The 20,500-nt window shown below is 45.3% G+C and overlaps 1 protein-coding gene across 2 annotated transcripts in view; it reads right to left on the reverse strand.

The window, feature by feature from the left end:
* fars2 (phenylalanyl-tRNA synthetase 2, mitochondrial) overlaps positions 1 to 20,500 on the reverse strand; it is a 71,116-nt gene that overhangs the window by 49,019 nt on the left and 1,597 nt on the right. The window contains exons 1-7 of one of the 2 annotated variants that reach the window (XM_061093550.1): positions 16,400 to 16,558; positions 4,276 to 4,604; positions 2,807 to 2,893; positions 2,630 to 2,689; positions 2,273 to 2,441; positions 1,859 to 2,021; positions 1,496 to 1,627 (exon numbers count right to left, since the gene is read on the reverse strand). In XM_061093550.1, the coding sequence (XP_060949533.1) occupies positions 1,496 to 1,627; positions 1,859 to 2,021; positions 2,273 to 2,441; positions 2,630 to 2,689; positions 2,807 to 2,893; positions 4,276 to 4,586 (922 nt within the window). In that variant the 5' untranslated portion in view covers positions 4,587 to 4,604; positions 16,400 to 16,558. Of the gene's footprint in view, positions 1 to 1,495; positions 1,628 to 1,858; positions 2,022 to 2,272; positions 2,442 to 2,629; positions 2,690 to 2,806; positions 2,894 to 4,275; positions 4,605 to 16,399; positions 16,559 to 20,500 lie in introns of those variants that run through there. The other variant, XM_061093551.1, reaches the window with a different exon arrangement.

Genomic DNA, 20,500 nt, shown 5'->3' on the forward strand with positions numbered 1-20,500 from the left:
AGGTCATGTGTGTGTACCTGTGAGGTCATGTGTGTGTATCTGTGAGGTCATGTGTGTGTATCTCCACTGGTGTGTGTGACTTTGATAGAGTTTCTACTTCCTCTGCTTGGACCTCAGCATCAATTTAACCACCTACTGCTTCAACTGTCACACACACACACACACACTGACACACACACACACTGACACACACACAGAGGACAAACTCATCCAGCCAATCTGCACCTGCCCTGCAGCTCCCCCCTCTGGCGGGGCTGAGCACTGCAGGATGCTGCTGTTCCCTCTCAGAGGTCAAACCACACAGAGGTCATTCAGGTGATGAGCAGCTGATCCAGATCTGACTCCACTGCATCTAAAACACTTAAACTCATTTTCATTTACTGATATTGATTTTACAGGGATGTTAAAACGACTCTGAGTGATTGATAACTCCCGTCTCACCCGGAGCTGCTCAACACAATCTGCAATCAATACAACTAATACTACAGCAACACAACATGACACAAATGAGGTTTAAACTAAACTGAAGCTGAAACAGCCTCTGACTCGTTTTCATTCAGCATCAAACCGGACCTGCAGTTATTCAACTTGACTCCTGACAATATAAATGCTTTATTTAAATATTATTAATCCTTAAATATTAGACGGTTCGCCTTCACGACCCGACAACCTGCTGCTGCTGCTACACAAACACCAACTACACAACATGTGCACACAACGTTTAACACAGTTCATGTACAATTACAAAACAAACATTGTTTACTACGGAATGATCCTTAACACACACTCGTCTGAAAGTGTCAACACAAGCAGGCGTTTTCTTACGAGTTCTTACACACACACTCTTACACACACACACAAACACACTCACACACACAGGGGGGGGGGGGGGTGATCTGGCCACTCTTTGCGTCTCAGCATGTTTTATTGATTGGAACAAGCAGCGGTGAAGTGGAGCGCAGCGTTACAGCTTTGTTCAAGGGCAGCGGGCGAGCGAGCCACTTAACACACTGACAGGAGAGAGAGAGTGAGACACACCCACAAACACACACAGAACTAATATTTAAAATGTTTGTTTAAAACACTGTCAGCTTGTGTGTGTGTGTGTGTGTGTGTGATAGAGGTTCAGATCTTGTGTGAGGCTCAGATCGTGAGTGCTCTACACATCCTGTTGGACAAATCCGACAAATCACTTCCTGTTTATACAAAGGCCTGTGTGTGTGGGGGGGATGTCTGTGTGTGTGTACACTGACACACATAGTTGTGCGTTTGCTTCCTGCTTCGGAGCACAAAGTTGACACAACAGACTCTAAATAAAGATGGTCGACATGAGAGCTCCTCAACGTTTAGTCAACACGTCTCCATCCTCCAGTGATGAAGAGACGCAGGGAAAAGACCCCTGTGTGTGTGTGTGTCTGTGTGTGTGTGTGTGTGTGTGTGTGTGTGTGTGTGTGTGTGTGTGTGTGTGTGTCTGTGTGTGTGTGTGTGTCCTCACCAGAGTTCAGCAGCTCCTGCTCCATCACTCCACAGCCCAGAACCTCCAACCAGTCACCCTGGAAACGCACCTCCATCTCGAAGGAGGGATGAGTGAAGGGGAAGTAGCAGTCGACCCACCTGACCTCCAGATCTGAAAGGAGGAGGAGGAGGAAAGAGAGGGTGAGGACAGGATGATAATACGGAGAGAAGGAAGGTGAGGAAACAGAGGAAGAGGTGAAGAGGTGAAGATAGAAGAAGAAGCAGTTGTAGTGGGTGGAGGAGGAAGGAGGATGATGAAATGACGGAGGAGTAAACGTAGAGAGTCTCAGTTAAATGAAAGTGTGTCCTCTGTCTCCCCCTGCAGGCCGGTCTGAGGTCTCACCTTCTCCAAACAGGTGAGTGACGAGTCGGGTCAGCGTTTGCTTCAGGTCGAACTCCACCAGCTTCACGGCCTCCAGCGTGTGCGTTTCCTGTTTCTGTGGCGTCCGCCGGCCGCCGCGCTCCAGCAGAGACAGATCCTCGCCGTTCTGCACCTTGGAGAACAGCTGGAGAGCCGGGACTCGTCAGAACCTCACGAGACGACAACTCACAAACACCAGGAGAGCTAGCTTCACATGTTCAAGACTGAAACTGTTCCTGAGGAGAAGCTGCGTCCCGGGACATTAATAAAGCTTCACATAAAGTTTTCTTTTTTCAAAATCCTCAACATGAACTGAGAAAAGTTTGGACTGAACGAATAATAGAAATGTTTACAGGTGATGACAAAATGAAGAGTTTTCGAACCCGGTGGTCCCACCTGGTGGTTGGAGAAGAGTCGGACTCCTTCCATCTGGTGGAAGACGGGATAGTGACTGACATCGATCTCGTCACGTCGGTACACGTCTCCAGCCAAGAGGAACGCATCCAGACCGGACTTCACCAGCTCCCTCTGGTGGGCGGAGGTGTGAGCGCGAAGCAGCATTTTTCTAAACACACACACACACAAACACACACACAAACACACACACTCATAAATAACATAATAGCTGCTATTGTCCTTTGAGATAAATCTTATACTTCGATGTTTAAATTGCTTAAACAGAAACCAGATGGCGGATACGAACACTGCCACCTTGTGTCTGGGAGTGAGAGTTGCAGTCGACTTGACGCTCACCTGTTCAGGTAGTAGTTGTCTCCTCGCTTCCTGCTGGGGTGAGTGGGCGGGATCAGCAAGCTGTCATCAAATCCCAAAAGAACAAAGAACCAAAGAACCAATCAGAAACCTCTCGACTAGCGCCTGGTTCTGTTTTAATCTGTCACACGACATCAATCAATCATCTGATCTGCTGACCTGTCGAAGTTCTGCTCCACGCTCACCACCGGGCTCAGGTTGTCGTGCACGGAGAACAGAGGGTTGCCACGGGGACCGATGTAGGAACTGAGGAGGGAGGAGAGAAACAGGGACACACAACCAAGAGGAAAACGTTAACAACAACAACTGGAATGAAGAATGTTCGTCAAGACTTTCACCAAAAACAACAGGATAAAAGCAGGTGATGGTTTCAGTTCAGTTCAAACTGTCTGGTGAGTTGTTAGTGCTGCTCTGCTGTGTGTGTGTGTGTGTGTGTGTGTGTGTGTGTGTGTGTGTGTCTGTGTGTGTGTGTGTGTGTGTGTGTGTGTGTTGTACAGTGTGTGTGTGGAGTGTGACTGCAGCCCGGTGATATTTCACTGCCGTGTGCAGTGCAGCAAACTTTTACACTCGACTGTCCCTGAAGACACATCGAGCTGCAGAGACTCAGAGACTCAGAGACTCAGAGTCAGCAGATTGAGCTTCGAGTCACAGAAGAATAAACAATATGAGGAAATGTAACAGCAGCGGATTCTCAAAGGTCAGAGCAGAGGTCAGGGGTCATCACAGAGGGTTCATCCTCTGGGAACCAGCAATGTCTGAGGATGATCAGATCATCATCCACAAAACGTTAAGAGACTCCAAAGAAAAAACAACAAAACCAAAACTCACATTTAGATGAAATAAACTGAGGAAAAAAACACGTCTTTTACTTGATGAATGTTTCAGCAATAACATAGATTTAAAAATCTATAATCTACAGATATTAAAAACTCTTGTTTGTTTGTTGACATGTTGATGAATCTTCTGTCCATTTATTCAAAGTCTAAACTGTGTTCATTTCAATATTTGATTTGGAAAATTCTTTATACATAAAATAATTGAATTTAACTTAATGTTTAACACCATGTTTCCTACAAACAACATAAATAATTTTAAGAATATATCATTAATTAATAATTCATATTGTAACATTTGGTTCTTAGACTATTATATAAATATTTGAGAAGTCTAATTAATTGTCATTTGCTCATTTGATCTCTTTTCTTTAAATTATTGAAAATATATTTTCTTTCCTTTTTCACTTGCCGATTCTTTTCCTCTTCTTCACGTCCTTTTTCTTCCATCATTCAATCATCTCCACTTTTCTTCTGTTTGCTCGTTTCTCTTTTCTTTTCCTCTTTTCTCAAACTATCTCTTTATCTCTGCTCTCTGTCAGTGAAGTTTTGATATCGTGAGAAACTTCCTTCATGAAGTTTAGTTCCTCATCACGTCTGATTCTTATCAACATGAATAACAAGAGCTTTAGAAATTGTATCTCCTGTTCATTTTGTTTCTTTTATCCTGAATCATGTGTTTATTTGTTCTATAATCATGTTGTCGTCTCCTCTCACGTCAACTTTTGTGTTGAAAATAAAAACAAGAAAACAAAGTTTGTTTGTTGCTAAGCAGCAGTTTGAAGAACCGCCCACCTGTAGAAGTGAGCTTTGATTCGCTCCTTGATCAGCCACAGCGGATGATGTGGTTGGTTGTGCAGGTTGCGGCCGACCTTGGCCAAGATCTTTGGTGTCACGTTGGTGAAGTCATCTCGGGGGTGGGACTGTCCCAGCACCTCCACCGAGTCCTGGCCAATCACAGGCTGGGGGGCGGGGCCAGGGTCTGTGCTGAGGTGTCTGCGTGACGATGCAGCGCTGCCATTGGACGAGAGCGCTGCCGGACAGCAGCGACAGAGCCGAGGGAGGAGCTGGGACTGTCGGAGGGGGAGGAGCAGGCAGAGTCTCATGGTGATTGGTCCATGGAGCTGAGTGAGAGAGACATCAGACGAGTTAGAAACAGACAAAAAGAGAAAAACATAAAAAGCAGAAATCTAAGTTATGAAGATGAATATGATAACTAGCATGTGCAGGACACAAAATGGTCTTTTACATTTCCACTCTTACTACATTTCTGTTTTTTGTCTTTATCACAACTTTACAAAATGGTTGTTACTCCTCAAAGTCGTTCACAGGAAACACTGAACGACAAACTGATTTCAATACGAGTGCTGCTGTGTTCCCTCTCTTCTCTCTCTGTGTTTGGTCTCCACCACCTCCGGAAAAGTTATCTATCTGCTTCGTTTAGCTGCTAAACGCTGAACCCCCGTCACCAGCTGGTCTCTGAGACTCTAAGACTCTAAGACTCTAAGACTCGAGCAGCAGAGACTCTAAGACTCAGAGACTCTGCTGCTCGCTGGTCACATGACCTCTCCAGCGGCGAGGGGAACGAGCAGGACGTGAATCACAGGAGGTCGTAAACCAGCGACTTGCTGGAGGTCAGGTGAGGTGAGCACACACCGCACACACACACACAGACACACACACACACACACACACACACACACACACACACACAGACACACACAGACACACACACAGACACACACACACACAGACACACACACACACAGCATTTATTAATGTCAGTTCTAATTACACTATTGGGCAAAAACAGTAAAAGGTTGAAATGAGACAAAGTGACGCTCAGCTTCCTTCTCTCCTTTTACTTCTCTCCATCATTTATCGTCCGACAGGAGACGAGACCACCGCCCGTCTCTGTCCCCCCCGAAGATCCACACACAGAACAAGACAAAGGGTGTTGCATTGCAGTGGCAGTGCAGCAAAACGAATTATGGTTCCTAAATCCAAGAAGCCTTTACCTCTGCTGCTGGTGTCATATTTCAGTGGACACACACACACACACACACACACACGCACACACACACACACACACACACACACACAACTCAAGGACATTCAGACTTTAACAGGAACCTACGATGAAGATACATCATCAGATGATAATGCAGTTAACGTGACGTTGTACAGAATGAAAAACAAGAAATATTAAGTTACATTAAGTTGAACTCAGGCCACGTGGATCCTCTGGTTCTTTGTCTTGTTCACAGAGTTTATGATCCGTCCGCAGGTCGGCGTTAGACCAAAGGTCACGGAGAGAAAGGACCATCGTCACAGATTGAATACTTTCACAGTTTCACATCTACAACCAAGGGAAGGTCAGATGATGGGGGGGGGCTGTGTGGTCGACCCGTCACAGTCACGTGATCCTGTCGTGTTCACGCAGCTCAGAGTTTCTCTCATTAGTGTCTCAAGTCTCTGCCCCGGGTCGTGTCCCCGGCCTCCAGGCTGTCCTCTGTCCCCGGTGGGGCGGAGCTTCTGTCATGTGACCATCACCACACGTCTGTTCCCATGACACCAAACACACACTCACATATGTACGCCTACGCACACGCACACACACGAGGAGGAGACGCACATAGTGTTTGTAATAAAGTGCAGAGACTGGAATTCATGATAAAAGGAAAAAGCTACAGACACATGAGCTCACATATGATTTATATATAAATGTATCATAATATTTTATACATAAACTTTATATGATGAGATTATTTTTCTCTAATATGAATAATTTTTAAGGACAAACGTGTTCGTCACCTCATCATGACATCTGGAATCATTGTTGCACATGGGGCGTGGCCAAACCACTAGACCACGCCCCTTAAACACCAGAATGCAGCCATTTTAACCTGAAAGTACAAAAGCTGATCAGCTCCAAACAGGAAGTCGCCATTTTGGAAGTAGTGGACGCGTTTTACGTGAACTAACTCCGAATTGAAAAACAATTTGTAAAAACCTTAACGCTCATTTGTGCTGAAAAGAGATTTGTCTCAATGTAACCCCACTGACTCGTCTGTGTCGTTCACACGGTTGCTAGGCAGTACGTCCACTAGAGGGCGATGCAGCGTCCAGAGTTTCTGACAACAACAAACAAGGCGAAGGAGGAGAAGCTTGATAACGTTTCTCTTAAGAAAAACACAAAGTTCTCTGAGTCGTAAACAGCGATGGTCAAACTTAGCAACTTTCTTCAACAGGCGATAACGACGAGAGGTCAGAGGTCAGAGGTCACAGAGACCTGTCCGGCTGGTGAACGGAGGAGGAAACAGAGCAGGAGGAGGAACGGATCTGTGAAGAGCAAACGATCACAGAGACTTTTCAAACCGACTCATGAACTCAAGCAAAAGGTAAATATCAGATCAGATGAAACTCTTCACACGTCTGTGGGGGGGGCACGAGCTGCAGAGTTTACTGCTACTGAGGATTCAGACACTTCCCAGTTTGACTTGTTCAACCTGCAGCTACAGCGAAGAGGAAACTGGAGTTTTATGTTTGAGCCCGAGCTGCTTTCGGGGTCAATACTGATATTATGAAGTAAAACGATGCTGATCAATACGTCCTGAGAAACTGACTCAGACGTTTACAGAACCTCCAGAACATCTCAGGAACAGATTCTGGTCTGAAAACAGCTCTGGTGAAACAAAGGTCAAAGTCTGGAGTCGGCAGGAAACTCAGATAAAGACGGAAGACAGAAAAGAAAGAAAACCAGGATTCATGACGCAGACGCTGAGGTGGCGTTGAGGTGAAACACTTCCTGTCGCCACGCCGTGTCACAGGAAGTGAGACACAAGGAGGCGTCGGCTCTTCGGCCGTTTGTCAAACAAGGAGATTTTAATTACTGAGCACGGAGCAGAGGAGACGGTCGAGTGAGCAGCAGGTCGGACAGACGTGAACTTTACACACACACACACACACACACACACACACACACACACACACACACACACACACACAGACACACACACCCACCCACAGACCCACCCACACACACACAGACACACACAGTCTCCAGCAGCAGTTTCAGAGCACAGGGATTCATTCAGCCTCTAAAAGTGACAGAACGAGGTGATAAATCACACACTGCAGAGGGGGGGGGGGGGGGGGAAGAGGCCTACAGAGAGATACTGTATATACTGTGTGGTTATATATTTATATATTTATATATATATATATTTATATGATGGCTGCAGAGAAAGAAAAGCATGACTTGTTTTACAGTATTAACGTCTCAATGGGTCTCATGCATGAACCCGTTGGTCTGAGCAGATCCAGATCCAGATCCAGATCCAGATCCAGATCCAGGTACAAACAGGAAGTGCTCCAGGTGAAATAAGCATGTTATTATTATCACAAATACTGTGTTCAAATCTGCAATTTGAATCATGATTAAAATTGTATAAATGTTCCTGCTAAGTACAGATTTTAATGCAAGTTATCAATACACTGAAGTTCTAGCTTCTCTTGTCTCTGCCTGGTGCCGACAGTTATTAAAATAAAAATATTAATAAAAAAGCAAGAAATATCCAAAGAAACCTAGAAACATTTACATGTATATACATATAAACTGTGAATATTTTTTCGGAGGTAGTAAACAAGGGCGTTGACTCTCTGTGGCTCCTCCCACAGCCGGTGATGTCAGTGGCTTTACTCGCCATTAACCTCGATAACTTTCACCTCCAGGAGGCGACGTTGGTTTAACACGATCTTCATCAGTGGGAAAAACACGATCTTCAGTCTGAATCATATTTATTTTGTAAGTGAGGAGGTGATAAATATATAAATATAAATAAATATAACCCATCACGCAGGAGGAAGCTATTTCAGGAACGTGTGGTTCCTACAGAGAACACGCCGTGGTCATCACGACTCAGCGTTCCAGATCCTCACACAGAACAGGTGGCGTCTCTCTCTCTCTCTCTCTCTGTCACCCGCCCCCTCCAATCAGAGGGAGTCCCTCTCTGGCACGCCACACCACTTCCTGTACACGACCCCCCCCCCGCGTCCCTGAGGTGTTTTAATCAAAGAGTTCATGTGAGAGACAAAAAACACTTAAAATTAAAGACGGTCACAGAAGATTCATGTAGCTGTCTGTGTGTGTGTGTCTCTGTGTGTGTTAGTGTGTTAGTGTGTGTGTGTGTCTGTGTGTGTGTCTGTGTGTGTGTGTCTCTGTGTTAGTTTGTGTGTGTGTGCGTGTGTGTGCGTGTGTGTGTGTGTAATGAGTTGCAGTGCGGTGGATTTATTGGAGCTGAAGTCAAACTGTGGAGTTAACATCGTGTCCTGGAACGACCTCGCATCCGCTGTCCGTCTCTCCCCCCCCCCCTCCTCCCCCTGCTGGCTCATTTAAAAACCATAAACTCAGAGCCCCCCCCCCTCTGTCCTCCATCATCCCTCGTTCATACACTCTTCTCTTCCTCTCGTCCTTCTCTTTCACTCCTCCTGTTATCGAGCACATTGAAGTACAAACTAAAAACATTTTCATTTGTACTCTTTTCCTCTGGTAATGTAACTACATGAAGTACTTTTCCTCTGGTAATGTAACTACATGAAGTACTTTTCCTCTGGTAAAGTAACTACATGAAGTACTTTTCCTCTGGTAATGTATCTACATGAAGTACTTTTCCTCTGGTAAAGTAACTACATGAAGTACTTTTCCTCTGGTGATGTAACTACATGAAGTACTTTTCCTCTGGTAATGTAACTACATGAAGTACTTTTCCTCTGGTAATGTAACTACATGAAGTACTTTTCCTCTGGTAATGTAACTACATGAAGTACTTTTCCTCTGGTAATGTAACTACATGAAGTACTTTTCCTCTAGTAATGTAACCAAATGAAGTACTTTTCCTCTGGTAATGTAACTACATGAAGTACTTTTCCTCTAGTAATGTAACCAAATGAAGTACTTTTCCTCTGGTAATGTAACTACATGAAGTACTTTTCCTCTGGTAATGTAACCACATGAAGTACTTTTCCTCTGGTAATGTAACTACATGAAGTACTTTTCCTCTGGTAATGTTACTACATGAAGTACTTTTCCTCTGGTAATGTAACTACATGAAGTACTTTTCCTCTGATAATGTAACTACATGAAGTACTTTTCCTCTGGTAAAGTAACTACATGAAGTACTTTTCCTCTGGTAATGTTACTACATGAAGTACTTTTCCTCTGGTAATGTAACTACATGAAGTACTTTTCCTCTGGTAATGTAACTACATGAAGTACTTGTACTTGCTGTGACATTTGCATTGTATATTGACACTTATTTTGGTAGAGGATGATTCCTGTCCCTTCTGGTATAATATCTTCCTCCTCTTCCTCCTCTTCCTCTCCCATCTCTCTCTTTACCTCCTGCATTCACCTCCCTCCACCTGTCTTCCCTTCCTCCATGCAGTCATCTCCCTTTCTTTCCCTCTCTGCTCCTCCTCCTCTTCTTGTAGATGGTGAACTCGTATAGACGCAGCTTTACAGCTTCAGATCAAACCGTCACCGGCTGCTGTAAAACTGGAATAAAACAAGCAGTAAAAAAGAGTGGAGAGGAAGAGGAAACAGGTCGAGGGAGAGGAAGAGGAGAGGAGGGAACAACAAGACAAGGAGGAAGGCTGTGGGGAAAAAAGGAGAGGAAATGTGTAGGAAACAAATCAATGTTCCAGAGGAGGAAGGAGAAGGAATCAAGGGAATAGGACACAAGGGGAAGTGGATGAAGAAGACGAAGAGCCCGAGTGTCTGACATGATGAAGAGGGGCGGGGGGGGTTTATGGTCGGAGGAGAAAAGTGCAGAGGCTGCAGCTTAGTGACAGAGAGTAGCTTCACAGACACACACACACACACACACAGACACACACACAGACACACACGATACGTAAACACACAGATCTGAAATCATCAGTCGATTAATTGATGAGTCGACAGAAAATCAATCAACAGCTTCTTCTAGAAACCCTTGTGAGTCGAACGCTTTGTCTCCGTCCGGACGTTTAAACATTTGAAGACGTCCTGAAGCTGCAGGAGACGACTTCTCACTTCACACACGTTGATTTATAAGGGAAATATGTAAAGGTGACGACTTTGAGGCCAAAGCTCCAGCTGAGGAGTTTCTGTTTCCATGTTCATGTCTCACTGACTCACTTCCTGCCTGATTTATTCACTTCCATTCTCCCTCTTCTTTGTTATTGTTCGTCATCGTTTCTTTAACCCGAACCGAGTCCAGTGACGTCCTGTCAGCGGCACGCCGCGTCTTCATGAATACCAGGCGGCGGGACCAGGTATCGACCGGGTGGAGACGCTGTCCCCGGGGGGACGGCGAGGGTCCGACCTGAATCAATCATCCTCTCACTGACCGAGCAGCAGCTTCTCTCCAGCGATCCGTCAGATCCACTTCTCAGCAGCTTCAGCATCTTCTGTGTACACTGCAAAAAATATCAAGTTCGCTTCTGTTGTCGTGAAAGTTGTAAAACCTGTGAACAGCATTTCCCCCCCCCCCCCCCCGGTGGGAAACATGAGCTATCACTTCCTGTCACTAACAGCTCCTCCTCCTCACTGTCGCTCCAAGGAAACTAACTGCAGAATAAACAAACTACTTCCTGTTTACAACCAATGACCAGTGTACGTGAGTGGTCATGTGACGTGTTTTCAGGCTTCGCACAACAAGTCTGTGTTTTGTTACGTTTACACACCGACTCAGAAAGTTGTGTCTGTCATGGAAGTTTTCAGAACAGGTTCGATTCGCTTGTCGTTCCACAGAATAGTTTGAGATGTTCAGAGCATGTGCGTGGGCCGAGGAACCAGGTGAGGAACCAGGAGAGGTGTCGGGCGCCTGGGCCATCGACCTGCGTGTGGATTCCAGGTCTGAACTTGTCCACAGGGTTCAGTTTAATTAAAGAACCGGAGTCACTCGGACGATCAGAAACCTCCACACTCTCTACAGTCTCTTCAACCAGGTGGCACCAAACTCTATCAGATGTCTTTTGCACCTAAACCCAGCGAGATCTTTCCTGACCCAGATCCTCCAGAAGATAAATCTCCTCTGGACTGAACCATTTCTCCTGTTTCCATCCTCAAGAGGAAGCTCAGTTCAATATGTTTCACAAAGACTTTAACATCATGAAGACAGACTAGGGCTGGGCAAGTTAACTCGTTTTGTTTATCCACCAATTATTTTCTTTTTTCCTGTTCTGCAGCAGTCAGCAACAGACTTTCACAAAATAAAAGCCTGACTTTCACAATAAAACAATAAATAATCAAACCTGAGTTAATGCGAGATAAAATAATTAATCGAGTTAACTCATCACTTGAGTTAACTCGATTGAAACGAGTTTACTTGCCCAGCCCTACTACAGACGTTTGCACGCTTTATTTATTTCATTTCATCTCTTTGATAGATAGTGTTAGTGTGAACAGACGTCTTTGTGAGGACTCTAAGGTTAGTGTATGGGGCTCTGGAATGTAATGTGCCAAAGATAGACGTACCTACATGTGTGAGATAAAGAGAGAGAGACAGAAAAAGAGTGAGAGAAGGAGTGTGTAGGAGTGTGAATTCAGACTGCGACACAGTAAACATATGCTCCAGAGACGCTGGAGAAGGTGCAAATTAGACATTTTAAATATGCCACACACACACACACACACACAGGTTTGGGTTTTGGTTCCTCCTAATCTTTGCAGCTTTGCGTCTCACACTGTCAGTGTTTGAGGATTTGGAAGAAGCCGACTCGGTCTCGTTCCTTCACCCGCTCTCCTCCAGGTGTCACCACACTCAGGGAAGCCACTGATGACAACTGTGCACCGACAAACACAACAACGCTGACACACTTCAGCTCCTCATCAGCAGCTGCTCAGGCTGGAAATAGACAAAGTGTTTGTGGAGGAGTCGGAGGTGAAGATCAGGAGACTGATCGCTGAGGAACCGGATCAGGAAGAATCTGATTCAAACATTCTCATCTGATCTGAAACCTCCTCACGTTACTGTCAGTGGACCAGGGAAAGATGGTCAGGGGATTTTGCTTCAGGAGAAAAGTGAGGAAGCATTGAAGCTCGTCCTCATTGAGAGAGTTCAGCTCTTATCATGGAGTCCTGCACCGGTCCATAGTTCACAGACCTGCAGATCCACGTCCCAGACCTGAGCCATCACCAGGGACCTCCTCCAGGTCAAATCCAAACCTGACCTGCGTACAAATAAGAACCTAAATGAAATCTAATATTCAACGCTGTCCCTGTCCTCGTTAGCTTCCTCTCAGGGTTAAAACACTGGAGCCAGTCTCTGGATGAAGACTGTTTCTGCAGCTCGTCAAGTTCTCTTCACTGGAAACTGACGTCACTGGGAACGAGAGAGGAGATGAAGGAGGAGACGGAGGAGAACGGGTGAAGTCTGCTGAGTGTTCAGTGAGGAGCAGGACCAGGCAGCAGAGGGAGGATGAGAGGATGAGAGGATGAGAGGATGAGAGGATGAGAGGAGGAGATGACCTGAGGGTCCACTCAGAGAGACTCCTCACTCCTTCTCTCTCTACATGAGATCCTCCTTCTCCTCCTTCTCCTCTTTCTCTCTCTACATGTGATCCTCCTTCTCCTCCTTCTCTCTCTACATGTGATCCTCCTTCTTCTCCTTCTCCTCCTTCTCTCTCTACATGTGATCCTCCTTCTCCTCCTTCTCTCTCTACATGTGATCCTCCTTCTTCTCCTTCTCTCTCTACATGTGATCCTCCTTCTCCTCCTTCTCTCTCTACATGTGATCCTCCTTCTTCTCCTTCTCCTCCTTCTCTCTCTACATGTAATCCTCCTTCTCCTCCTTCTCCTCCTTCTCTCTCTACATGTAATCCTCCTTCTCCTCCTTCTCCTCCTTCTCTCTCTACATGTGATCCTCCTTCTCCTCCTCCCTCTCTCTACATGTGATCCTCCTCCTCCTTCTCTCTACATGTGATCCTCCTTCTCCTCCTTCTCTCTCTACATGTTTTATTGTGAAGAGACATCTGGGAACATGTGTTTTTGAGAACATATGTTTGTTGAGTTTGATCTTTAAATAACGGAGGAATAATGATTTGTTAGCTGAAGCTTATTGTTCTTTAACTGCAGTGAGTTTCAGTGATGTGGCCCGTTAGTGACCTTCACACACATGTAGACACACACTGTTATTTATATATACACATCTTTAGACATGATCCCATTATAAAACATAAAGCTGGAGTGATGAACAGACAGAAGCAGCAGAGCTCAGAGCACATCACCAGCCTGTTACAGTGGGTCGGCCCCTCAGAGACCACCCACTGCCTCCTGGTTAGCGGCTGAACGTTTCCTACTTTCACCTTTTTACCGACTGTTCCGGGGCTCACATAAAAAGTGCAGCCGACCTTCAGGAGACCCGGCCCGGGGAACTCGCTGGTCATAAAACATGGATTCAGATAAAAGGAGGAGAGGTGTCGGGAGGAAAAACCCACATTGAGGTTCTTTAATGATTGAAACCTGCAGCGTGCACAGAGAAGGACGAAGGAACTCAGCTGCTGAGACGATGCTCCAGCTCGGACAGGAAGTGGAAACAGCCTCAGAGATTAAAACGCACTGAAGAAATGTGAACATTGTCCTGATTTGACATAAAAAAATTCTTCTTTCTGTAAATTATTCTAAAGAAAGTCAAATTACAGTTGTTGTCTGAAGTGTAAGACATTATATAAAGATCTTCTCTTGAGTCAAAGCAGCAGGTGAAACCCAGACTCTGCTCCAGCGTCTCACACGTGGTCTTTAGATTCAACCTGGTTCTGTTGCTTTGTGTTTTCTCACTGTTTCTCTCCTGCGTCTCATAAAGGAGCATGATGCTTAGTGACACACTGGTCCGACCCCCCCCCCCCCCGACTCAGCCAGGTAAAACAAGAGCTGACATCTCCTCCTGGTGGAGCGGGCCAGCTGGCCAATCACAGCAGACCCATCAATCAATAGATCAATAACAATAGCAACAACAACAATAAGCTTCAGCGTCTGAAGTGATATAAAACAATGAAAACACTATAATGAAGAAGAGAGGAAGTGAGTGAGGCCGTTCACTACACACATGATGAGAGTGTGTGTGTGTGTGTGTGTGTGTGTTTGTGTGTGTGTGTGTGTGTGTGTGTGTGTGTGTGTTTGTCTTCCATCTGTTGTAAGAAGCCCTTCCTGAACCTGCTGAGCTCACCACACACACACACAGGTCCTTCCATCTCAGTGAGGACACTCGCTGGCATAACACATGAACTCATTCCCCCCCGAACGAGATGCAGAACCATAATTCAGAGAGCAGGAAACCAACAGAGGCTCACTTACTCTCTGGGGCCCCCTGGCAGCTTAATGTGACATTACACTCATCCACCAATCACAGTTTGTGTTTGGATGAAATAAAGTAACAAAGATAAAACCCAGCGAGCAGCCTGTTATGTTTTACTGCCTGAGTCGGAATACGTTGGTGTTTAAATTGAATATAATAAATGTTAAAACCCGACTGGGATTTATTTTGTTTATACCTGAATGTTAAACCAGCAGCAGATCCTCCTCGTGGTTCAGGTGAGAGGTGGAGCAGCCGGGGGGGGGGCAGACACACACAGGAAGTGACTTCATTTCTGTCACTGTCTCACTTTAAGATGAGAACTACATCATCCACTTTAAAGGATGGAAACCGCAGCTGAGAGACGTTTCTCATCCTCCTGTCTAGTATTTGTTAGTGCAGATGTTTCTACCGGAGCCTCGTGAACATCGTGAAACATCGTGAAACATCGTGAACATCGTGAAACATCGTGAAACATCGTGAAACATCGTGAAACACCGTGAACATCGTGAAACACCGTGAACATCGTGAAACATCGTGAACATCGTGAAACATCGTGAAACATCGTGAAACATCGTGAAACACCGTGAACATCGTGAAACACCGTGAACATCGTGAAACATCGTGAAACATCGTGAAACATCGTGAACATCGTGAACATCGTGAAACATCGTGAAACGTCGTGAAACATTGTGAAACATCGTGAACATCGTGAAACATCGTGAAACATCGTGAAACATCGTGAAACATCGTGAACATGGTGAAACATCTCCGCTCCCCTCGGTCCAGCTGCCGCAGCCTTTGATTCACATCTTCTCCGGATCTTCACCCCAACATCAAAGCTTCCCCGTGATTTCACCACATTTACATTTTTCCTCCAATTAAAGCAGAAATCAGGTTTGTTTACATCCTCGGCTCGAATGTGACATTAGACTCAGCAAATAAACTAAAAACCTTCAGTGGGATTCTGTCTCTGTGCAGTGAGAGGGAGGTCAGAGCTGAAAGAACACATTCGTTCAAAAATAAATATACTGCTGTCGCATATTTAACCCCTGTTTGTTTAGAATGAAAATACTGAAACTAGTTTTAAACTGCAAGTCACTCATGTTCTATTAGTTGAGTGAAATACATGAAATATCTGTATTTTAATGGAAGTTGTTCCTGCAGCTCACTGAAGGACTCGTGTCGTCCAAGTTCAGTTTGTTATGAACATAATGAGGAAATGTTAATGAATCTGGAAAGTCCCAAAATGTTGATGCTGAGAAAAACAAGCATTTTTTAATTTGTTTACCGCATAATATCCAGACACACACACACACACACACACACACACACACACACACACACACACACACACACACACACACACACACACACACACAGTGTAGATGGCGACACGTGACGACTGTCAACTATCATCTGCATTAAGTAAAGAATCTATACAGAGCAGCAAAGGTATCAATACGATGTTCAACAAAGTGAAACATCGCACAACAACACACACCATTAGTGCTTCTCACACACACACACACACACACACACACACACCCACACACACACACACACACACACTATCCACCTACTTCTCTGTGGAACGACTGATGCAGAAGAGCTAGTTGGTCCAGAGGAGGACGACTGGCTGGACGACCCAGGAGGAGACGGACGGAGACGATCAGGTTTCGGGTCACGAGCTGATGAGTCTCAGACGGATTCTTCCGCCGGCCGGACCCGGCAGGAAGCGATCGATGGGGGGGGGGGGGGGGGGGGACGTCGGAGGCCTTGATCCACCCGGCTGAAAGGAGACAGAGACGGAAAACTCAATCTGCAGCTCACAGCGGTGATTCAGAGTGAGAAACAACCAGGAGTCCACTCGTCTCACTGCATCATCAGGAGCTGAACTGTCTGAAAACACGGACAACTCTGTAGAAGTGAAACTTTGTGGGAAAGAAGAGAAGTTCAGCTCCGAGCTGAGTGAAGGTGACGAGCTGCTGTGGGAGTCTGAGTCTCTGGACATGATCTGGATCTTCTCCTGACGCTCAGTGGTAAAACATCTGTAACATGTCAGAGTCCATGAGAGGAACCAGCAGGACGACGTGTGGAAGCTTCTCAGAGAGCGAGTGGACGTGTGGACGAGGTTTCTAACATGTGACGTGAAACTAGAAGAACTCAAAGATCTCAGGATGAAGAAGAGGAGCCGGACACGTAGAAGACGAAGACGACGAAGAAGAAGACGAAGAAGAAGAAGACGTAGACGATGAAGACGAAGATGAAGAAGACGAAGACGAAGACGACGAAGACGATGAAGAAGAAGACGAAGAAGAAGACGTAGACGAAGACGAAGAAGACGATGAAGACGAAGAAGACGATGAAGACGAAGATGAAGACGACAAAGACGATGAAGACGAAGACGAAGAAGACGATAAAGACGATGAAGACGATGAAGACGAAGACGTAGACGAAGACGAAGACGATGAAGACGATAAAGACGATGAAGACGAAGATGAAGAAGAGGAGCCGGACACGGAGAAGACGAAGACGACGAAGACGACGAAGAAGAAGAAGACGTAGACGATGAAGACGAAGATGAAGAAGACGAAGACGACGAAGACGATGAAGAAGAAGACGAAGAAGAAGACGTAGACGAAGACGAAGAAGACGATGAAGACGAAGAAGACGATGAAGACGAAGATGAAGACGACAAAGACGATGAAGACGAAGACGAAGAAGACGATAAAGACGATGAAGACGATGAAGACGAAGACGTAGACGAAGACGAAGACGATGAAGACGATAAAGACGATGAAGACGAAGATGAAGAAGACGAACACGATGAAGACGAAGATGAAGAAGACGAAGACGACAAAGACGATGAAGACGAAGACGACGATAAAGACGATGAAGACGATGAAGAAGAAGACGAAGACGATAAAGAAGAAGACGAAGAAGAAGACGTAGACGAAGACGAAGAAGACGATGAAGACGATGAAGATGAAGACGACAAAGACGATGAAGACGAAGACGATAAAGACGATGAAGACGATGAAGACGAAGACGTAGACGAAGACGAAGAAGACGAAGACGAAGACGATGAAGACGATAAAGACGATGAAGACGAAGATGAAGAAGACGAACACGATGAAGACGAAGATGAAGAAGACGAAGACGACAAAGACGATGAAGACGAAGAAGACGATGAAGACGAAGACGACGAAGAAGAAGACGTAGACGAAGACGAAGAAGACGATAAAGACGATGAAGACGAAGATGAAGAAGACGAAGACGATGAAGACGATGAAGACGATGAAGAAGACGAAGACGATGAAGACGAAGACGACGAAGAAGAAGACGTAGACGAAGACGAAGAAGACGATAAAGACGATGAAGACGAAGATGAAGAAGACGAAGACGATGAAGACGATGAAGACGATAAAGACGATGAAGACGAAGACGAAGATGAAGAAGACGAAGACGATGAAGACGATGAAGACGAAGATGAAGAAGACGAAGACGACGATGAAGACGAAGACGAAGAAGACAATGAAGACGATGAAGAAGACGACGACGAAGACGAAGAAGAAGAAGAAGAAGAAGAAGACGAAGACGACGAAGAAGAAGAAGAAGACGACGACGACGAAGAAGACGTAGACGATGAAGACGAAGACGATATAGACGATGAAGACGATGAAGACGACGACGAAGAAGAAGACGTAGACGAAGACGAAGACGATGAAGACGATGAAGACGATAAAGACGATGAAGACGAAGATGAAGAAGACGAAGACGATGAAGACGATGAAGACGATGAAGACGATGAAGACGATGAAGACGATGAAGACGAAGATGAAGAAGACGAAGACGATAAAGACGATGAAGACGAAGAAGACAATGAAGACGATGAAGAAGACGACGACGAAGACGAAGAAGACGACGAAGACGACGAAGACGTACACGTAGAAGACGAAGACGTCAACAAAGGGAGAAACTAAAACAAAACCAATGAACATAACAAATCCATTTATTAAGAAAACAAGGATCGCTCCAATCCCCCCCCAACAAAAAATACAGCTACACACAAACCGAAGATGAAGAAGACGAAGACGACAAAGACGATGAAGACGAAGAAGACGATGAAGACGAAGACGACGAAGAAGAAGACGTAGACGAAGACGAAGAAGACGATAAAGACGATGAAGACGAAGATGAAGAAGACGAACACGATGAAGACGAAGATGAAGAAGACGAAGACGACAAAGACGATGAAGACGAAGAAGACGATGAAGACGAAGACGACGAAGAAGAAGACGTAGACGAAGACGAAGAAGACGATAAAGACGATGAAGACGAAGATGAAGAAGACGAACACGATGAAGACGAAGATGAAGAAGACGAAGACGACGAAGATGAAGAAGACGAAGACGATGAAGACGATGAAGACGATAAAGACGATGAAGACGAAGACGAAGATGAAGAAGACGAAGACGATGAAGACGATGAAGACGATGAAGACGAAGATGAAGAAGACGAAGACGACGATGAAGACGAAGACGAAGAAGACGAAGAAGACAATGAAGACGATGAAGAAGACGACGACGAAGACGAAGAAGAAGAAGAAGAAGAAGACGAAGACGACGAAGAAGAAGAAGACGACGACGACGAAGAAGACGTAGACGATGAAGACGAAGACGATATAGACGATGAAGACGATGAAGACGACGACGAAGAAGAAGACGTAGACGAAGACGAAGACGATAAAGACGAAGATGAAGAAGACGAACACGATGAAGACGAAGATGAAGAAGACGAAGACGACAAAGACGATGAAGACGAAGACGAAGAAGACGATAAAGACGATAAAGACGATGAAGACGATGAAGACGAAGACGTAGACGAAGACGAAGAAGACGAAGACGATGAAGACGATAAAGACGATGAAGACGAAGATGAAGAAGACGAACACGATGAAGACGAAGATGAAGAAGACGAAGACGACAAAGACGATGAAGACGAAGACGAAGAAGACGATAAAGACGATGAAGACGATGAAGAAGAAGACGAAGACGATGAAGACGATGAAGACGATAAAGACGATGAAGACGAAGACGAAGATGAAGAAGACGAAGACGACGATGAAGACGAAGACGAAGAAGACGAAGAAGACGATATAGACGATGAAGACGAAGACGAAGAAGACAATGAAGACGATGAAGAAGACGACGACGATGACGAAGACGAAGAAGACGACGAAGAAGACGATGAAGACGTACACGTAGAAGACGAAGACGTCAACAAAGGGAGAAACTAAAACAAAACCAATGAACATGACAAATCCATTTATTAAGAAACCAGGATCGCTCCAATCCCCCCCCCCCAAAAATACAGCTACACACAAACCTGAATGCTGAGAGACAAAGTAAATCTCTTCATCACAAAATCCGACACACACACACACACACACACACACACACACACACACACACACACACACACACACACACACACACACACACACACACACACACACACACACACACACACACACACACACACACACACACACACACACACACACACACACACACACACACACACACACACACACACACACACCAGTGCCACTGACCTTTACACTAAAAGACAGCAGGACATCAACATACAGAAAGTGTCTCTGACCTTTCACACATCCA

Source organism: Limanda limanda, chromosome 20 (genome assembly GCF_963576545.1).
Source record: "Limanda limanda chromosome 20, fLimLim1.1, whole genome shotgun sequence".
NCBI lineage: Eukaryota > Metazoa > Chordata > Actinopteri > Pleuronectiformes > Pleuronectidae > Limanda > Limanda limanda.